The 17,109-nt window shown below is 40.1% G+C and overlaps 1 protein-coding gene across 3 annotated transcripts in view; it reads left to right on the forward strand.

Annotated features, from left to right (window-relative positions):
- SLC44A5 (solute carrier family 44 member 5) overlaps positions 1–17,109 on the forward strand; it is a 103,350-nt gene that overhangs the window by 58,741 nt on the left and 27,500 nt on the right. For all 3 annotated transcript variants that reach the window (XM_054072929.1, XM_054072930.1, XM_009563501.2), the window contains exons 3-7: positions 4,369–4,442; positions 11,642–11,726; positions 13,270–13,354; positions 16,141–16,269; positions 17,035–17,095. In XM_054072929.1, coding sequence (XP_053928904.1) covers positions 4,369–4,442; positions 11,642–11,726; positions 13,270–13,354; positions 16,141–16,269; positions 17,035–17,095 — 434 coding nt within the window. The remainder of the gene's footprint in view (positions 1–4,368; positions 4,443–11,641; positions 11,727–13,269; positions 13,355–16,140; positions 16,270–17,034; positions 17,096–17,109) is intronic.

Raw genomic sequence — 17,109 nt, forward strand, 5'->3', positions numbered from 1 at the left:
TATCAACTTAGTAAACCCATGCAGGACAGTCATACTCATTGAGAAAACTCGGAATCTAAGTAGATGGAAAACAGCTCGTGCTAGGAACTTGTATAAATAGCTTTTTCTGTGCAGTTCTGGCTTCCACCGTTGAAGTGTGAATTCATGGAGGGTTTTGAAAGGAACTTTCTCTGCAAACATGTAGTTTATAAGCACCTTTCCCATTTATTTGGCTGTGCAGGATGGTGTCCTCAATGTCACTGTGCTAACAGAAATGCCCATTTGTACAGCAGATCTTGCTTCTCAGTTCAGCCCCGGTGAAGAAAGGGGTCTTCAAAGCTGTTGATGGCATTGTATGACATAGCATATCATCAACACAACCTGATTTAGGGAAACCTCAGCACTCAGCTGTTAGGCAGGCAGGGAGGAGGAATTCCAAAGTGAGGACATTTGTGGTCACCTCAGTGTGCCAGCAGTGGTGGAAGTGATAACCTGAACCTCTTACTGTGGGCATCTTGAGCCTCATTTTGCTCTGCAGTTGCACAGTGCCAGGCGCGATACTGTTTATTAGGTGCTAATGTACTGCTAGTGCTGTTAACAAACAAACATAGTTTCTTGCTAGGGCAGCATCTTGACTAAAATTGCCCTTGTGACAGACTGGATAGGAAACTGCCAAACAGAGAGAGGTTCTAGTCGGTCACTAATGACTGTGTGCAGGAATGAGCGGCTTTTATGCACTCATACTCTGCGCGGATGATTTTATCCTGCATTCATTTATTTGCTAAGATGCCATTACACATGCACAGAGTATTATTTGCATGCACTGCCACACATAACACAGCAAGAGAAGCCAAGAAGCCAGTATGTTTTGGAGAAGCAGTGGAAAGGAAATCGGGCTCCATAAATTACGCTAAATGACAGCAGCAAGCAGTAAAAAGTGATGTGTGAGCCTGAACTGTGCACTTAACCAAATGAAGGTCTTTTATTACGTCACCTGAAAATGATGCATGGTTTTATCAGCAATTTATCACTATGGAAACTCATGCATTTGAATACACAGACTCACTGTGTTTTGTTTCAGATTATGAACCTGGTTATCCAAAAAGTATAAAAAAACCCATCAAAATTTCCAACACTGGCTATTAGTATTTTTAGTGTTTTCATCATTTATACCATAAGAAATGTACTTTTTCTCAGTGATCTTGGAATGTTTAGACATAGTTGTTATATAAATGTATAATAGTGCTATTTGTAAGAAAGATTGTAGATCCCGTATAATCATCAGTGTTCTCAGTTCCTACTCTCAGAATTGTATTTACATTAATCTATATTTTCCTTGGGGTTCACTGTAACAGTTTGGTCTCCTGAGTGATTTTGCTTTGCCTCGTTAGCCTGAATCAAACTGAAAAAGCACATTTACCACAGCAGATTGCTGCCTTAGTTTGAAAAAAAATCACATCAAATCTGCGTTTTGTCAAAGCATGGCTGGATAATTTATCCAGGTTTCAGTAATAGGAGTGGGTTTCCAGTATCTCTTGTTTAGGAGAGGCAATTCCCATTGTTCCAGTTCCTGCAACTTTGGAATCTCCCACAATCTTCACTGTACAACTTTGTATCTTTAGAGTTTTAATTTATTAATTTAAGATGTTTCACTTTTTTTCCTTTCCTGCAGAGCCTTGTATTTATGAGGTAATATTATGATGTCACTGAAAATGAGCTACCTGAGTTAATGATGATAAATGGAGCCAGGGTTTAACCTATTGCATCTAGCAAAATAAGCAGTTATTTTGTATGGAGCAATGATTAGTCTGTATGAACTATTTCAAAATTTTCTGAAGCCACACAGAGGAGGATTTATGCATTTCTTATATGTTTTTTGAACATTTATGTTACAGCATTACTTGACAAAAGTGAGTTTTACTAGTGCAGAAGTTTTCATGTTACAAAGAACAAAATCCTGCATTCTGGTGAAGAGTTTCTCGGTACTTGTTCACGGCGGCTCTGCAAAACTGTAAAAGGAAGCTTTAGCACAAACAGGTGTAACCTTAATTGCATATAGGCACCATAAAATGAGACCTGTGAGAACTGGACTGGAATAGGTTTTTGAGATTATAGTTGTAATTAAAGTATTTATGGTGCCATATTTCTCCTGAGATGTCTTGAGTTAAATATTGAACCTCTTAAAAATGCCTCTGATGCGGTGAGTAACAAGCTTGAGCAGTGTTAGAACTGCTTCTGAACGGAGGCTGGGAAAATGAGAAGCATTGTTTTAGCATCGCTGCTTCTACTTTAAGCAGTTGTCCTTTCTGAGATTGCTGTCGTATTGACCTTGAGTCCTGTACTGCCTTGGCCTCACTAAAAAATTATTTCAGTGAGATGTTAAAACTGTCTCTCTAAAGAAGTGTACAGGGTTTTTAATTCCTGGAAACACAGGAAATGTTCCCATACGAGGACAGGCTGAGTTGGGGTTGTTCAGCCTGGAGAAGAGAGGGCTCCGAGGAGACCTTATAGCAACCTTCTAGTACCTGAAGGGAACTACAAGAAAGCTGGAGAGGGACTGTTTACAAAGGCTTGTAGTGATAGTACGAGGGGTAATGGGTATAAACTGGAGAGGGGAAGATTTAGACTAGAGGAGGAATTCTTCACTATGAGAGTAGTGAGGCAGTGGCACAGGTTGCCCAGGGAAGCTGTGGCTGCCCCATCGCTAGAGGTGTTCAGGGCTGAGCTGGATGGGCCTTGGGCAGCCTGGCCCGGTGGGAGGTGTCCCTGCCCATGGCAGGGGGGTTGGAACTAGATGATCTCGAAGGTCCCTTCTAACCCAAACTGTTCTGTGATTCTATTCTAAGTTCTCCAACTGTTTAAAAGACCTGCCATTACGCTAAACAATAATGTTTCTCTGTAAGAGGAGACATAGACTGGAAAATGTAAGGAATGGTAGATGGTAGAAATGACCGTGTGTCAGCTGGAGTTTGGAATCTAGGGTTGCTTTTACGGTCAAGATTCAGTTTGCATCCATGTGGTTCTTTGTATGGACTTGAAGGCAGAGATGGACAGCACTCATTCTGTGAAGGCAGTCTTTGACTTTGACGTGAAGCACCCATTAGCTTTCCCAGGGTGTCTGTCGCTCATTTGTCCTGGAAAAGTGGAGCAAGTTTGGATCAAGTCAGAAGAGCAGCGGTTTGTTACAGCAGCTGTGGGGACAGCCCACAGCCGCACTGACAGGCTCTGGGGACAGGAACCCTGCCTGGATGTGGCAATTAGAGTTCATACACCTTTAGGACATACAGCCTGTTCTTCAGCAAAACTGTGTTAGATAAGCAGGGGGCAATTGAAAACTTTCAGACACAAGGCTGTACGCAACACACCCTTTTATGACTAATTCACTCCCTTGTGAATTAAATCCTGAAGAGACCATTAGCTGCAAATCTTTCTTATCTGGTGAGGGCCTGTGAAGGCTGGTGAGATGGTAACTATTTTGCTTCCACACAACCTTAGAAACAAGGGCTTGTGAAGTTGGCTTGTGAAGGAGGGAGCTGCTCGGCCCAGCTGGAGCCATCAGAATTGATGGTCTCCAAAAGTGTGTACTGACCTCCTGCTCATTTGGAAGTGTCCTGCTTCGTGTTAATTACACTCCTGGAGCTGCTCTGATTAAGGTTGGACGCTGGAGAAAAATTAGTCAAGTGGTGCAGATATCCATTCTGCCTGCCTGAACTTAATATGCAGACCTGTACGTGGGAGACAGGAACCTAATTGGTTATTCACGGGTTACTCATCTCAGTTTTCAGACTGGAGAGCGCTGTTATTTGATGGCTTCTCTAAAACAAGGCATGGCTCTCTGCAACATGTTGGGGGTTTGGGCCTCTCTGTAGAGCATGTTTTAGTTGCATTAAATGAGGTCAAGCAGCTGATTAAGAAATTCGTGTAGAGAGCAGGGGTAGTTGCGTGTCGGCTTCTTTTAATTTCATGCTGTTGTTTTTCCATCCATAAGCTGTTTACAATACACGTACATTGGGCTGAATCTTTCTTTCATTGTTTGCAATATTTGATACCAGCTTTAGGGACATGCTGAGGCAGATGTCCTGTAGTAGCTTATCCTGTAAGTGATCTCATGGATTCAGTGTTGTGAGGTATTATTTGTTTTAAGAATATGTAAACCTGCTCCTCAATATGTTTTTATTGCCATTTATAATGCAGACTGCATACATTTATTTGCTGGTTTTGCTGCAAAAGCAGGCCCTCACACCTTCGATACAATTCTCTGAGTAGGACTTCTCCTAAATGCAAATGCAGATGTCTTATCCAGATGTTAAAATACCTAGTGACACTTGATGTTTTCAAAGGATCATATTAGACACCTTATTTTTAAACAGTGTTTCTTTCTGTCCCTAGGCATTGTACAGATGTCATTTGCTGTGTGATTTTCATAGTCGTCATTCTGGGTTACATTGCATTAGGAATTGTGGGTAAGTAAAGACAGGTATAGTAGTGTTTTCTCATGCACAGGGGAAGCAACTTTGTGAATGTTAGAATTTTTAACTTAGTTGTCCCTTTTGCATATATTTACATAACGCTTTCCAGTCAATAAACACTGCCTTGCCTAGAAGCAAATGAGGAATTAACAGTCGCTGTCTATTGTAGTTAGGGGGAAGATCAAAACTGTATGTGCACTGATGAAAAAATACAAAAATTAGTGTGTTCAATTAAAAATGATATGAATTTGATAATTTTGCTATCATAAAGTAACTGTGGTGGAAAAAATCACTTTCATTTGTCATTATCTCTAACTTTTGCTGTCAGATTAAAACACTTTGGTTTAAGAGGCTTTTTTTCTATAAAATATTACTGAAAGAGCCTATGTGAGCAGTAAAAGGACAATTAAGAGAAATTACTTCAGTTTATTGTGGGATTCAGAGTTGTTTGCCATCAGGATATTCATTAATGACAGCCATTTATGTTGTTTGTGTGAGAGAATTGTATGAATGCCCTATAGTGAAAGGACAGATTAGGCTGTGGAAGTGTACTTGCTGTGGATCTGCATGTCTATCTGAGCTCTTTCAAGTGCTTGTAAAAGGTTATTTTGGCTCTGCCTTACATAGGAAAAAAAAGCCTGTAGTTCTGTATATCATTCTTTATTCCCACAAAGAGATTTTGGTTGTGTACTCTCCAGCCTTGGGGATATTCAAAAAGCTGTCTGGTTTGGTCCTCAGCAACCTATTCTACGCAACTCTGCCCGAGCAGTGGTTTTGAACAAAATTGCCAGAGGTCCCTTCTCACTCCTGCCATTCTGTGAAAAACTGCTGGCTGTAGCATGAAAAGAGGACTGTAAGCAAGACTGCTTTAACCTAGGTGATTCCATTAACTGTCTGAGAGATACTTTATGTGACTGCTAAATTGTAAGGTAGCATAACATCCTCCAAGCCATGGTGCTGAGCTCTCTCCTCTCACCTTGCCTATAGTAGCTGAGCACTGAAGACATTCTGAAGTCTGTTCTCTCTCCCAGGTGCTGAGAATTCTCTGTATTTTTTTGCTTTCCCTTCTTCACCTGCATTTGCTGCCCTGTCATGAGCTGTGCACATGGAAGAAAGTATTTCTTTTCAAAACTCTCTGATTTTTTCTTGTTTGTTTCTTGTCTCTGTCTGTTTCTCAAAAATGAATGAGAACTGGAGGTCTGTGGATGTTTGAAAAGAGGGCAGAGTAAAAAAATGAATTCAGAGCTGTTCAAGCTGTAGTTGATTTTATGCCATACTTGAGCTTACAGCAGCTGTGGGAATTCTCTTTGGGATTGGACCTGGAGAGAGAGACCTGGACTGTACAGTCATAGCCATGCAGTACACTTGGCTTCAGACTGGCTTGAAATGCAAGTCCTTTGACTATGTTTTTCACAAGGTCAGTGTCTGTGATTGTGATGCATAAGTTAACATCAGCAGCATCTGTGTGGAGACAGGTCTTTGCTTTGTAGCCACTAATGAATTCTGTGTATGCAAATTCATGCATGTACGCTTTCATCACCGTTCTGGCTACTGTTTGGATCCTGCTGTCCCTTTTCTTTTGCTATAGAAAAAAGCATCTTCTTGCCTTCATGGCCTAATTGAATTGTTCCCACTTTACTTCATTTCAAATTGACACTAATGTTCATTTGATTCGTGAAGATGTTTGCAGCAGAAATAGTCATGCAACTCCCAGCTATAGGAGATTGGAGAGGAACTTACCAGAATATCCGTGTAATATATATCTGTGCTTACTAAACCTGCTGTGGAACAGACTGCAGGACAGGAAGGAAATTAATAGTCCTGAGAAGAGGCAGTAGCAGTAGGACTGTGCCCAGCTGTTGCAGATGTGCCATGCCTCCCACTGGTGCTGGGAGTGTGCTGTGTCTGAAGGACATCCCTCTGATGTCTGTGCTGTTGTCCTCTTCCTATGTGATTGATTCTTTATTCATGTTCTGCTCTCTCCTTCTGTCACTGCTCAAACGCAAAGCTGGAACTGAAGAAGCTGGACTCAGAGGAATGGTAGTTGTTTTCTTGAGCATAGAAGTGCTCTGGTGACTGCTGACCTGCCTCTGTACAGTATTCTGAAGTACTGATCCCTGGACAAAGGGAAATGAGAGCACTGGCAGTTTTTAGCTGTACTCTATTCTTGTGCTGCTGGATCTTGACTCTTTCTCCAACACTATATAATCTTAATTTTTGGCTAGAACTATATGTCAGTCTTGTATGTGCAGTTACCAAAGAACCCCGTATGCTAAGTGTTGCAGAAGCAGACAGCGAGCAGAAAAGGACTGGCTAGTTCCTTGCTGCTTTGTGTCTGTAATCTCAGACAATGAAGTTGCTGCGGTGTAACATAGTGAACTGGTCACATTCCCTGCTCTGCATATGCAGTGGATTCCTGCTGGACACAAGGCATTTGAACAGCCTTCTCTTGCAAACTTCGTGAGATATCTGTGAGAACTAGAACCTGTTCCTGGAATCAGATACTGAATTAGTAACTGGGAACTTTTTCTACCTTTCTTACAGACAAGATTTGAATATTCAATCTAGAAACATTTAGTTCAGCTCCAAATCCGGATCCTCATGGTCTCTGGTTTTCATCTTTCCTTGTACCATGCTTCAGCTATTCCTTTTACTCTAATTTATTTCTAAGTAATGGATGAGATCAGCTTTGGTACAGTTCCAGGGGCCAGCCCTGTACAAAATACATGAGAGCCAAAGACATTCACATTAGAGAAAATAGATTATAAATCAATTCTTCATCATGAATTATGCTTTATGGCTTGTTATGGGCAGAAAAAGTGGATTTCTGCAATTTCTTGAATATGTGTGAATGCCACTCTGGACCACTGATTAATTTGCCTTGAGAAGTAAGCAATAGAAGTTCATCACACAAGTGCTATGACTGCAAATCTGAGTCAAATTTTGCTTTGAGTATTGTATGTAAAGCTCACATAGGCTGCAGCTATATGTGTGTCTGTGTAACAGTGAGGTAGAATATTTTATGTTTCAGGGAGGCTGAAATATAGTCAGAGTAAAAGGTAATCCTCCTTGAAAGATCAAACCAAATTATTTTTGATACTAGCCTTTCCTAGTTCTGCTTCAGTGCTGCCTGCTATTGAGTGACTGTTCTGAATAGAAATATTCTATGATTTTCTTATCTTTCTTTTAACTTTACAGAGGAACTAATAGCACTAATTTAACAGTCTGTGTAGTTTTCCTTCCTAACAAACTGACTTAACTCTTCATGTTCATTTTGGAGATCCTGGGCTTATTTGGGCAATACTTTACAAATTTACAATCTTAATTTAAGGTTTACAATCTTAATTTAAGGTTATTTTAATTCAGAAAAGTACATAAAATGCACCAAATGAGTTCTCTTGGAAAAGAGCCCCACATTCCAAAGGACAGGTTAACTCAAAGTAATAACTCTTGTTGTCTTGCTCCAAGGGATGCTTATACAATACCAGTGTTATCAACACGGATTTCTTAATTCTGTATCATGTATTCTATTAGAAATAAGACATTATAATACATTATATTAATTATTATATTGATAATTATTATAATAATATATTATTAGTAATAATACATTAGTAAACTACTTGTGTTAAAAAGCCATAGGAACCATGTGGCAGGTCAATTTTTCCATCCATTAAAACACTAAAAGTATATCTTCAAGGGAAACTAAATAATGATATGAAAGAGCACCCTTTCTGAAATACACAATAGAAAGAATGAGAGAGCATGAACAGGTCTGCAGTTAGTTTTTTGACAGGATGCTATTGTTCTAATCACATTTTCTCCTTAAGAGGAAGCTTTTCAGACTTTGTATCCACTGACATAGCCCATAAAGCACAGAAAAGTAGTGTGTCTGATGGGCATTTAGTGACAGACATTAGTGATTTTTGATACCATGTCTGTGTGTTGGCTTTGCATCAACAAAAGTACTGACATTACTGCAGGCCTCCCGAAAATGCTATCCTGGTGTCACAGGATGCCCTGGTCACACTGGTGCTCTGAGGGCCAAGTCAACTGTGTAATGTGGTTCAACTTTATTTTTCTTTTTTAGCGTAGGTGTTTGTCCCAGCACTGAGGCCACAGCCTTATGATCACCAGAGCATGCTGGAATAAAAATTTTACGTGACTGGATTCCTTTTCATTTAGTACTTGACAGTGAGTCACCAACAGGGCAGCACAACACACAAAGTATGGTGCTGCACTGTCAGGTACAGATTCTTTTACTGTAATTGCTCTAAGTTTGCAAAGAAGGTGAAAGAGGATTAAGTTTATTGATCTTGATGGTTAACCCTGACAGAAGCAATGAAAGAACCTGCATGTTTTCTCTTTTGTTGGCCATTTCCCTTCTTTTTCTGCTGCAGCTAATTAAATGCTTAATGTATATGTTGTAAATCAGACCTAATTATTTTTTTTACTTTGGAATTTAGCTGAGAGGTGTCTTCCTCCGTCCACCCAGAAGCTGATTCTAGGGATGTAATTTTGTCACATGTGCTACGTATGGTTTTTAAAAGCAGATTATTCTAAATACTGTTGTATTAGAAACCCAACAAGCCTTAGGCACACAGGACAACAGCAGTAGTTTTAGACAATCTGATAATGGCAAAGCAGGTACAGTCTGCACAGATATTCTATTCAGGGGAGAACAGTGTGTTCCATTGTTTATACTCTGCTAATTTCTACTAATAATTGGGAAACAGTGCAGAAGATGAGTAGTGAAGTTTGAGACCAAAGATTCGTAAACCTGGTGAAACCACAGGAGCCTTTTTGTAATATTTCAGCAGACTTTGCATTAGAACTAAAAAGGATGTGAGGAGGGTGCACTGCTCTGTCGTTTTATGAGTTTTATTCTTTTGAATGTGTTAGTCCACCCAAAGAGGCTGAAGGAAGTAAGCCTGGATCACAAGGACCTTTTTTATGGAACAATCCTTAATAAAACTGAGAGAGCAAAAATCCTCCAACCCACATTAACTTACAATGTTTATCTCATTTCTCTCAAGTTTATCTGAGGAGTGAAAAGTTGTTCCAGATTTGTTATGCTACTTAGGAAAGGGACATTGCTGGCAGAGTGGACTACTTCCAATTATCCATATGAAGCAGATATAAGTCTTGCTACAAAACCCTCATCAGTACATTGAATCTGGCATGGTGGGGCTTCTCTCTGCTGCTTTCTGTTTTGCTGCTGTTCAAGTGAAAACGCAGTCAAAATTATTCCTTTTAATAATGTGCTCAACTAATGTAAAAACCCCCATAGTTTTGGGGCTGGGAAAACACTGCTTTGTGAAAGTAATCTAACATCATGCAAGTAAAGCCTGAAAGGGCTTTCAGGTCTGTGTAAGAGCTTAATCCATTTTGGCCCAGGCTATTACATGTATGAAAAGCAAGGTCATATTAAAGTGGAAGGGAAACCTCCCTCTTGTCAGTCATGATGGAAGGAGGTGTACATGGTGTAAGTTACGGACTCCCTGTGATCGGCAGAGAGCCGTCTGCTTTCTGGTGTGGTGGACATGTGAGTCATCAGCTGACTATAGGAGTTCCTAAGAGAGAGCTGATGCCCCCTAAGTGTTCCTGTTAAGTAACACTACTGAAATAAGGAACGGAGGGAGACTAACAAATGAAAAGCTAAATGGGGTTTAGCACTGGTGAGGTCATATACCTTTCTCTGAGCATCACAAGTGTTAATCTGAATGTTCAGAAAGTCTTTGATACCAAGCAGCATGTTAACGTGCAAACTCCAAAACACAGGAAAACTACCATAGGTTAGAAAGAACAAGCAGATTCCTTTTTGAAACCTAAAACCACTCCAGGTGAAAGGTAACATTACAGAGTCTCTGTGACTGTTTGTGAGTCATTGAAGATGTGTTCTGCATCTGTCCTGAACATTTCAATAAATTTGCAGTCTGCTGCTCTGAGATCTTACATAGGTTCTGTCTCTACTGCGCGCGTCATTATTAAGTGCTGTTGTTCTTACTGAAGTGACCTTGAGGAAAATGCCCGTTTCACAAATAACTAACTCTAATGTCACAAAGTTGAGAGGAAATGGGGTAATTACGGAGAAGTAAGTTCAAAGTGGTTTGCATAGATCAAAGCCTAAAGTATGTGCTAAGTGGGCTCTTGACATTCACTATGTAGTGCAAGAGGTGAGAGGCTGGGACTGAAATCTTTGTAATACCTGGAATCTTTTCCACATAATACAGGCACAAGTAGGAGTTTGGGAGAAGATCAGTGATCTTTTCTAACAGTTCTCTAGCAACCTGATGTTAGGATGTCACCTTAGGGTCGTGAGATGGAGTTGTATTCTGGCATTATATCTTACTTTCAGGTGGTGTTTAAAAATAAATGAAATTTCCATTATTTAGGGTAAAACTGTCAGTTGGTAGTCAGAGCAGTTCAGAGGCTAGTCACGAAGGAAGCTTAATCAGATCTGCACACTACTGCTTAGAAATAACCATACTTATAGTGATAGCTGTTGTGTACTTGATCCCCAAAGGGAAACAGTGAGGCAAGTGGAAATGACTCGGAGAAGAAATCCTGCTTTGAAGTGGAGAAAAGAAGTTTAAAAGATCAGTACAGACCTCGCCTCCCATTTAATACTATGGTTTGTGCCAGTATGTAATGCATAGGTTGCCAGGTGCAGACCTAATAACTGAAAAATGGGACGATTGCCAAGTGAGAGGTCAGGAAATGTTTTCATTTACAAAGTGAGAGTTTGTTTCCATCTTAGTGCAAATGGAGTCCATTACATTCGGTCATACCCTATGTATTTCTGGCACACCCCCAGGTAATCCCATTAATTTAAATGTCACCGTGGTTGTCTGAGAATGCTCAGATTTGTCTATGTAGTTAGCTCCTCTTCTTTCTCCTTTTAATAACCATTATTTCTTAAGCCCATTACATCATGTTTTGGATACAATCCAGATATGTGTGCCCTGAAGGTAAAAAGTCATTACTTTCTTACTGATTGATCCATATTGTTCAGTTTAGTTTGTTTTATATTTTAGTTTTTCATTGGGAAATCTACAGATCAATACTCTTCAGTGGTGAACAGCAAAGATTAAAATGGTACATAAGAGGTGATACATTTTCATGTCTGTCAGTGTCAACTATTAACTGTGTGCACTTGGCTAAAATGTTAAAAGATATGTCTGTTTTTGCAGCTTGGGTGCATGGTGACCCGAGGAAAGTGATTTATCCAACCGACAGCTATGGACAGTTCTGTGGTCAGAAAGATACCCTCAATGAGTGAGTACTGAATCCATTCACATACCTTTATTGCTTATACACTCTGAATAAGCTGTGAGGTTTCAAATCTCTCTGCCTGCTAGAAATTCTTGTGGACAGTTGAAATAACAGCAACATTCTTACTATATTTATTCCAAATAAAGTTCAGAAATAGTTGCTCTGTGCAAATCTAGACCCAAATTATTAGTATAATGCAGTTGTTTTCATAATTCAGAGAAGATTTTTGGTAAAGTATGAGTAGATTGCGTCAGTAATTTTTGGTGAAGTATCAATAGATTGCATGGAAAGTGACTAGCTGGCACAGTTTCTAACTGCCAACGTTTGGAGAGTGAAGTGTCAGATATCTGAGCTGATCCCAGTTTTAAAGGGAATTTGAATGTACAGTGGTGTTATAGAATGGCTTTGAAGACACAGGCATATTCAGCAATTGGTGGGAGCCACTGTTGATGGAAGATCAGAGGGTGTGTCCTGGAGTGGGGGATATAATGGAGAGATGTGGGAGCAGGACTTGTGCCAAACCTGCAGGTAGTAGAGCGGCAGCCTTGTCAGCATGAGCACGCTTCACGGTTGATACTGCAATCCTGCTCTCAAGGCAGGGCTCCCCCTGTGCTTCATCACCACAGTGGGTGTCAGTGATGGCTAAAACACTGCTTACTGTGTTCTCTGGCACAACGTAGGTCATAGTGGGGCATATGCACCATTATTTCTTACAGGGACACTGTCTGCTCCTGGCATGGCTAGCTGACTTTGAAGCCTCCTGTAAAGGGCCAGCACTACTGCCACACTGTCTTCACTAGAGCTATCTGATAGTTCTTTGTTATAGCAAAGACTAACAGCATATCCCCTTGTCTTCAAAACCCAAGTGTTTAAATCCACAGACCTTGGGATAATCAGTTTTCAACAAGTCCAGACTGAGGTGATGGCTACATCAAGATCCCAAGTTCTGGGATCTGTCAAGTCTGCAGATTCTGGGGTGCAAACACCTGAGACTATCCCTTGTTTATATCACAGAAGGTTTATCAGCATTAGTAGCAGACACTGTTATCATTCTGTTTCCTGGCCTGGGGCTTTCTGTTTCTGAGCATAAAAAGCTTTTGATTGATTTTGGTGCCACCTTCTGATCAACAAAAAGTAGGCAGCTTTTCCCTTGGAGTATTCACTGATAGTAATTTTGCGTGTGGTACATAGATACACAATATGTTCAGTGTTAGCAAAGGGACCACAGTGCTTTTGCAGGGGTATTTTACAAACCTCACTTTTCATAGAGGCAGGACTACAGATACCAGTATCAGTGCCTGGGGTTGTTTCAGCTTAAAACCTTGCCATGGAAAAACTTGTCAGAATTAGCATTCTTTAGAACAATTACTACTGATTTCAGAGATTTCTCAGCACTAAACATTCAGGGTCTGCTTGGGATTTGTCTTCTGTTTGACCATTCACGATAGTAGAATTTAAATATCAATATGTTCTATAGATTTTTGAATGGTAGGATGTATAAGCACCCATATTTGTAACATTAATTATTTTATGTTCACTTCCATAGGAACAAGCCTATTTTGTTTTACTTTAACATTCTGAAATGTGCCAGCCCCATAGTGTTAATAAACCTACAGTGCCCTACAACACAGGTGAGTGAAAAACAGAGATAAAGTATTTTCTCTACCTCTTAGTCATGGTGCTTAAGAAGTAGACATACAGTTGTTTAATTTTAAAATTGCTGCTCATATATACTTCAAAATAGAATATGATTGTATTATAGATGATATGTAGCACACGGTCTCTATAGCCTGTGATGGTCAGAACGAATGAATAGAAATGCACAAGATTCTATGTTTTGGATAAGAGTTGACAAAAAGAAGTCTATTTAGTTGAATACAGCAATTTGCTACTTATGAACACAGGCAGCTATCCAGTGGAAATCTGTGTATGAAAATAATATTGATTGGTATCTATGGTTTTCCAAACTAGAGACATTCAAGAAAATGTGCCTGTCACCAGTGGCAGGGGTATCTGGGTGTGATTAGAGCCTCTAGCACTTTCAAAAGTGAAGATCCTGAAAGATTGTTCTTAACCTTATGCCACCATTTGTACTCTCTTAGTTGTGCTGCAGCTTCTCGCGCAGCCTTGAAATAAACCCAGTCACTGAACGTGTGTGGGTTAAGATTGTCATCTTGATCCTTTTCACATGAGACCATTTTACTGACCTGGTTTGTTGAACAATTGCACAACCAGTTATGTCAGTTCTTATGAGGCAATGTCTTAGGGCATGGCATAGGTCAGAGAAATTGGATGCAGTACTGATCTGCTACAACTTTGGTGCCGGTGTAATTGTACTATGTAGTTAAACTGCAGGTGACAGAGTATGGTCTCAGCCATCTTGACAAGATTCAGTGAAGTCCAGTATTAATTTGGATGAGGGTTGTTATATGGTAGCCAATATACTGATTGCAAATGTTAATTATCTATTTGTTTGACCATCATTTTAAAATGTTTCCCATTCCAGCTTGCCCTTACTCCTGATCCCTATCCTTGATAGATGTTTTTGGCTTATCAGTTAGCATGACCGTATGGACTATTTGACACAGCTGAAGAGATGGAAATCTCCAGCAAGGATGAGCAAGAACCCTCTTAACACTGACCAGCTGCTGTCAGAATGGAAACTTTCTCTATCAGCAGCAGATTTGCTTCAGGAATCCCCATCTGTCCACATGCAGACACCGACACTGTTATCCTGCAGTCTTTAGACTCTCTTACTGGAACAATTCAGCCTGTACAGAAATACTAAGGTCATTGTGTGGGATTTGACTGGTGCTGTGGCCAAGTTGGCAGTGGTCATGAATCAAGTAAGGTGAAGTATTTGTTGAAGGAGAGTTTGAGGGAGCCGAGCAATTGTGTTTGTTTTCAAACATACATCATCTCCAAAACCGAGAATGTTTTTTAATGCTGTTTGCTACTGCAGATGGTTAATTTTCTGGTCTTTTGTGAAAATGCTGAAGAAATGTTTGTTTGATAGTTCCTCTTTTGAACTGCAGACAGAGTCTTTCATTCCTGTCCCATTCACATCAAATAGGAGAAAAAAATGCAGGAACTGGCATGGGACATCTTCAGTCCTCGAATATGGCTGTCGATTTGCAGTTCACTGAGTCCATAGGCAGCACATTTCATTGCCTATTTCAAAGATGGGGAACTGAGGTTATAGTAAAGCGTGTACTTGTTCATCACCCATTGTCCCAGCAATGATAAGACTCTTCCTTCTTTGTTCCTTGGCCTGTGGGTAGACCATATAGGACTGTAGTACTTATCTAGGAAGACCCTCATGCAGCATCTGCCCTGTTCTAAGAAGTAGTACAAGACTTTTTCACAAAATTACTTTAGGTGAATCCTAGGGGGTGGAATGCCCTTGAGGTGAAATGCAGTTTTGTGCCTGATGTTTCTCTGGAACTTAGGTAGCAGAGGTTTGCAAAGGGTATTTGGATGGCACAGCTTTGGAAAAAGAGAATGGCTGCCTAGGAAAGGCTGAAACTTGCTTGAAAGATGGACTTCCAACTCCTTCACAGTATTTAGGAACACTGGGGAGTCAGAACAGCTGTACACTTGCATTCCAGTGACTGGCAGAGCCTTCGGAGTCTGTGTATTGGGTTGGCCACTTCTCCATTACAGAAATGTAAATCCTAATTTCTGAGTGGATGCGTTCATCAAATTCCAGTTCTTACTTGATTTCTTGCATAAATCCAGTTTATACTGGCTGTACCTTTAGTGGTGTGGCTTTCCTTCCTGGCAGGGGCACCTCTCTTGCTTTGTATCTAGGGGGGAGCTTCATCGTTAGTCAGTAAAAAGTCCTCTTTGAGTGATTTACACGTTGATCTGAATGATATTTGTGGAAATATATTTGACTGAAGAAACTGTGTAGAAGGGTAGAACAATTTTAGCTGCATGAGACTTTTTTTAAATGAAGTTCTACTTATAAATGTAATAAAAATGAACTATGTGTATCCTGTGAAAGTAGCTGCTGCACCACCTTGCTCGTATACACTGCTGCTGATGGAAGTAGAGGGGGACCCGACAGATTTTTTTTCCAGTGTTCAAGGAAATATTTTTTTTTTCAACATACTGAAAGCTCTGTGTATCTACCAGAATGTGTAGAATCTAAGAAGATAGAATGGCTTGATGTGCCAGATAAGATGAAAGACCTTGAAAGCGTAGACTACCAAAGAATTTTAGAAGCGTTCACCTGGGGAATCAAAAGGGAAGCTTATGTCACTTTCTAAATACTGCAGTAAACATTAGTAAAGGCAATTCCATAAACCAGTACACTTGTATAGATGGTGTTTTCCTTGCTTTTAAATTGCACTTACTTTCCTTACCTTTCTTTACCCCAAGTACATCTTTCCTCATTTCTGTTCTTTTCTTGCAGCTTTGTGTCTCAAAGTGCCCCGACAGGTTTGCAACCTACATCGATGTTCAGGCCTCCTATAGATATAAACCGGATCAGTGGAATTACTTCAAGCAGTTCTGTAAACCCGGTTTTAACAATCCCCGCAAGGTGTGTACATATCAGTAGATGATGGAATACTTTTTTTTTCTACAAGAAATATGTGATATACATGATTTTACTGAGCTACATCAAAGCTCTAAATTAGTCTGATTTCACCATGTAAGAAGTTATCCGATATGTATGTTTTGGCTGTAGTTTCGTCAGGTGTGAAGGTCTTGTATGCACACCAAATCCCCCATTCTTTAAATATTACTGTTTTCTTAAAAGAGTATCTGCAGCTACCCCTGTAGTACTGTGGTGAGTGGTATCCTTTAGCACTTACGTACTCTGCAGCATTAGAGCAATGTATCTCAAACCAGTTCTTAAGGCTCCTGAGTCAACTGCAGCTACTCAGTAATTTAGCTAGGAAAATTAATCTGTCCTTTTTTTACACTCAAGTGTGCTGTTTCTGCCATCTTTAAAACACCTTGCAATTCAGCTATATTAATTGTGTGAACTTCTTACTCTTCTTTAAGAGAAAAGGCAAAGGGAAGACAAGGAACAGTTGCCCAGTCACTTTTGGCTTAGATGCTGATCCCAAGCAAACAGGTCTTTTCTTTTTTGTCACTAGAAAAGGAAAGGAGAATAGTATTTTCCCAAACCACAAGGAAAATTTGGATTGTCACATCATGCATGTGTCTTACAGCTCCACCATCAAGCTTGGGGAGGAGGCTACAAAACCCAGTTTGGGGTATTTTCTCAGACTGGGTGAGAAATGAAAGACATGTAGTTATTCTGCTATGTATTCAGCTTTCCTATTTTCCCCCTTTTTAGTCTGTTACTCAAGTCCTACGTGATGAAGATTGTCCTTCGATGATCATTCCAAGCAGGCCTTGTGAGTGATTCTAC

The sequence above is a fragment of the Cuculus canorus genome, chromosome 8 (assembly GCF_017976375.1).
Source record: "Cuculus canorus isolate bCucCan1 chromosome 8, bCucCan1.pri, whole genome shotgun sequence".
Classification (NCBI taxonomy): Eukaryota; Metazoa; Chordata; class Aves; order Cuculiformes; family Cuculidae; genus Cuculus; species Cuculus canorus.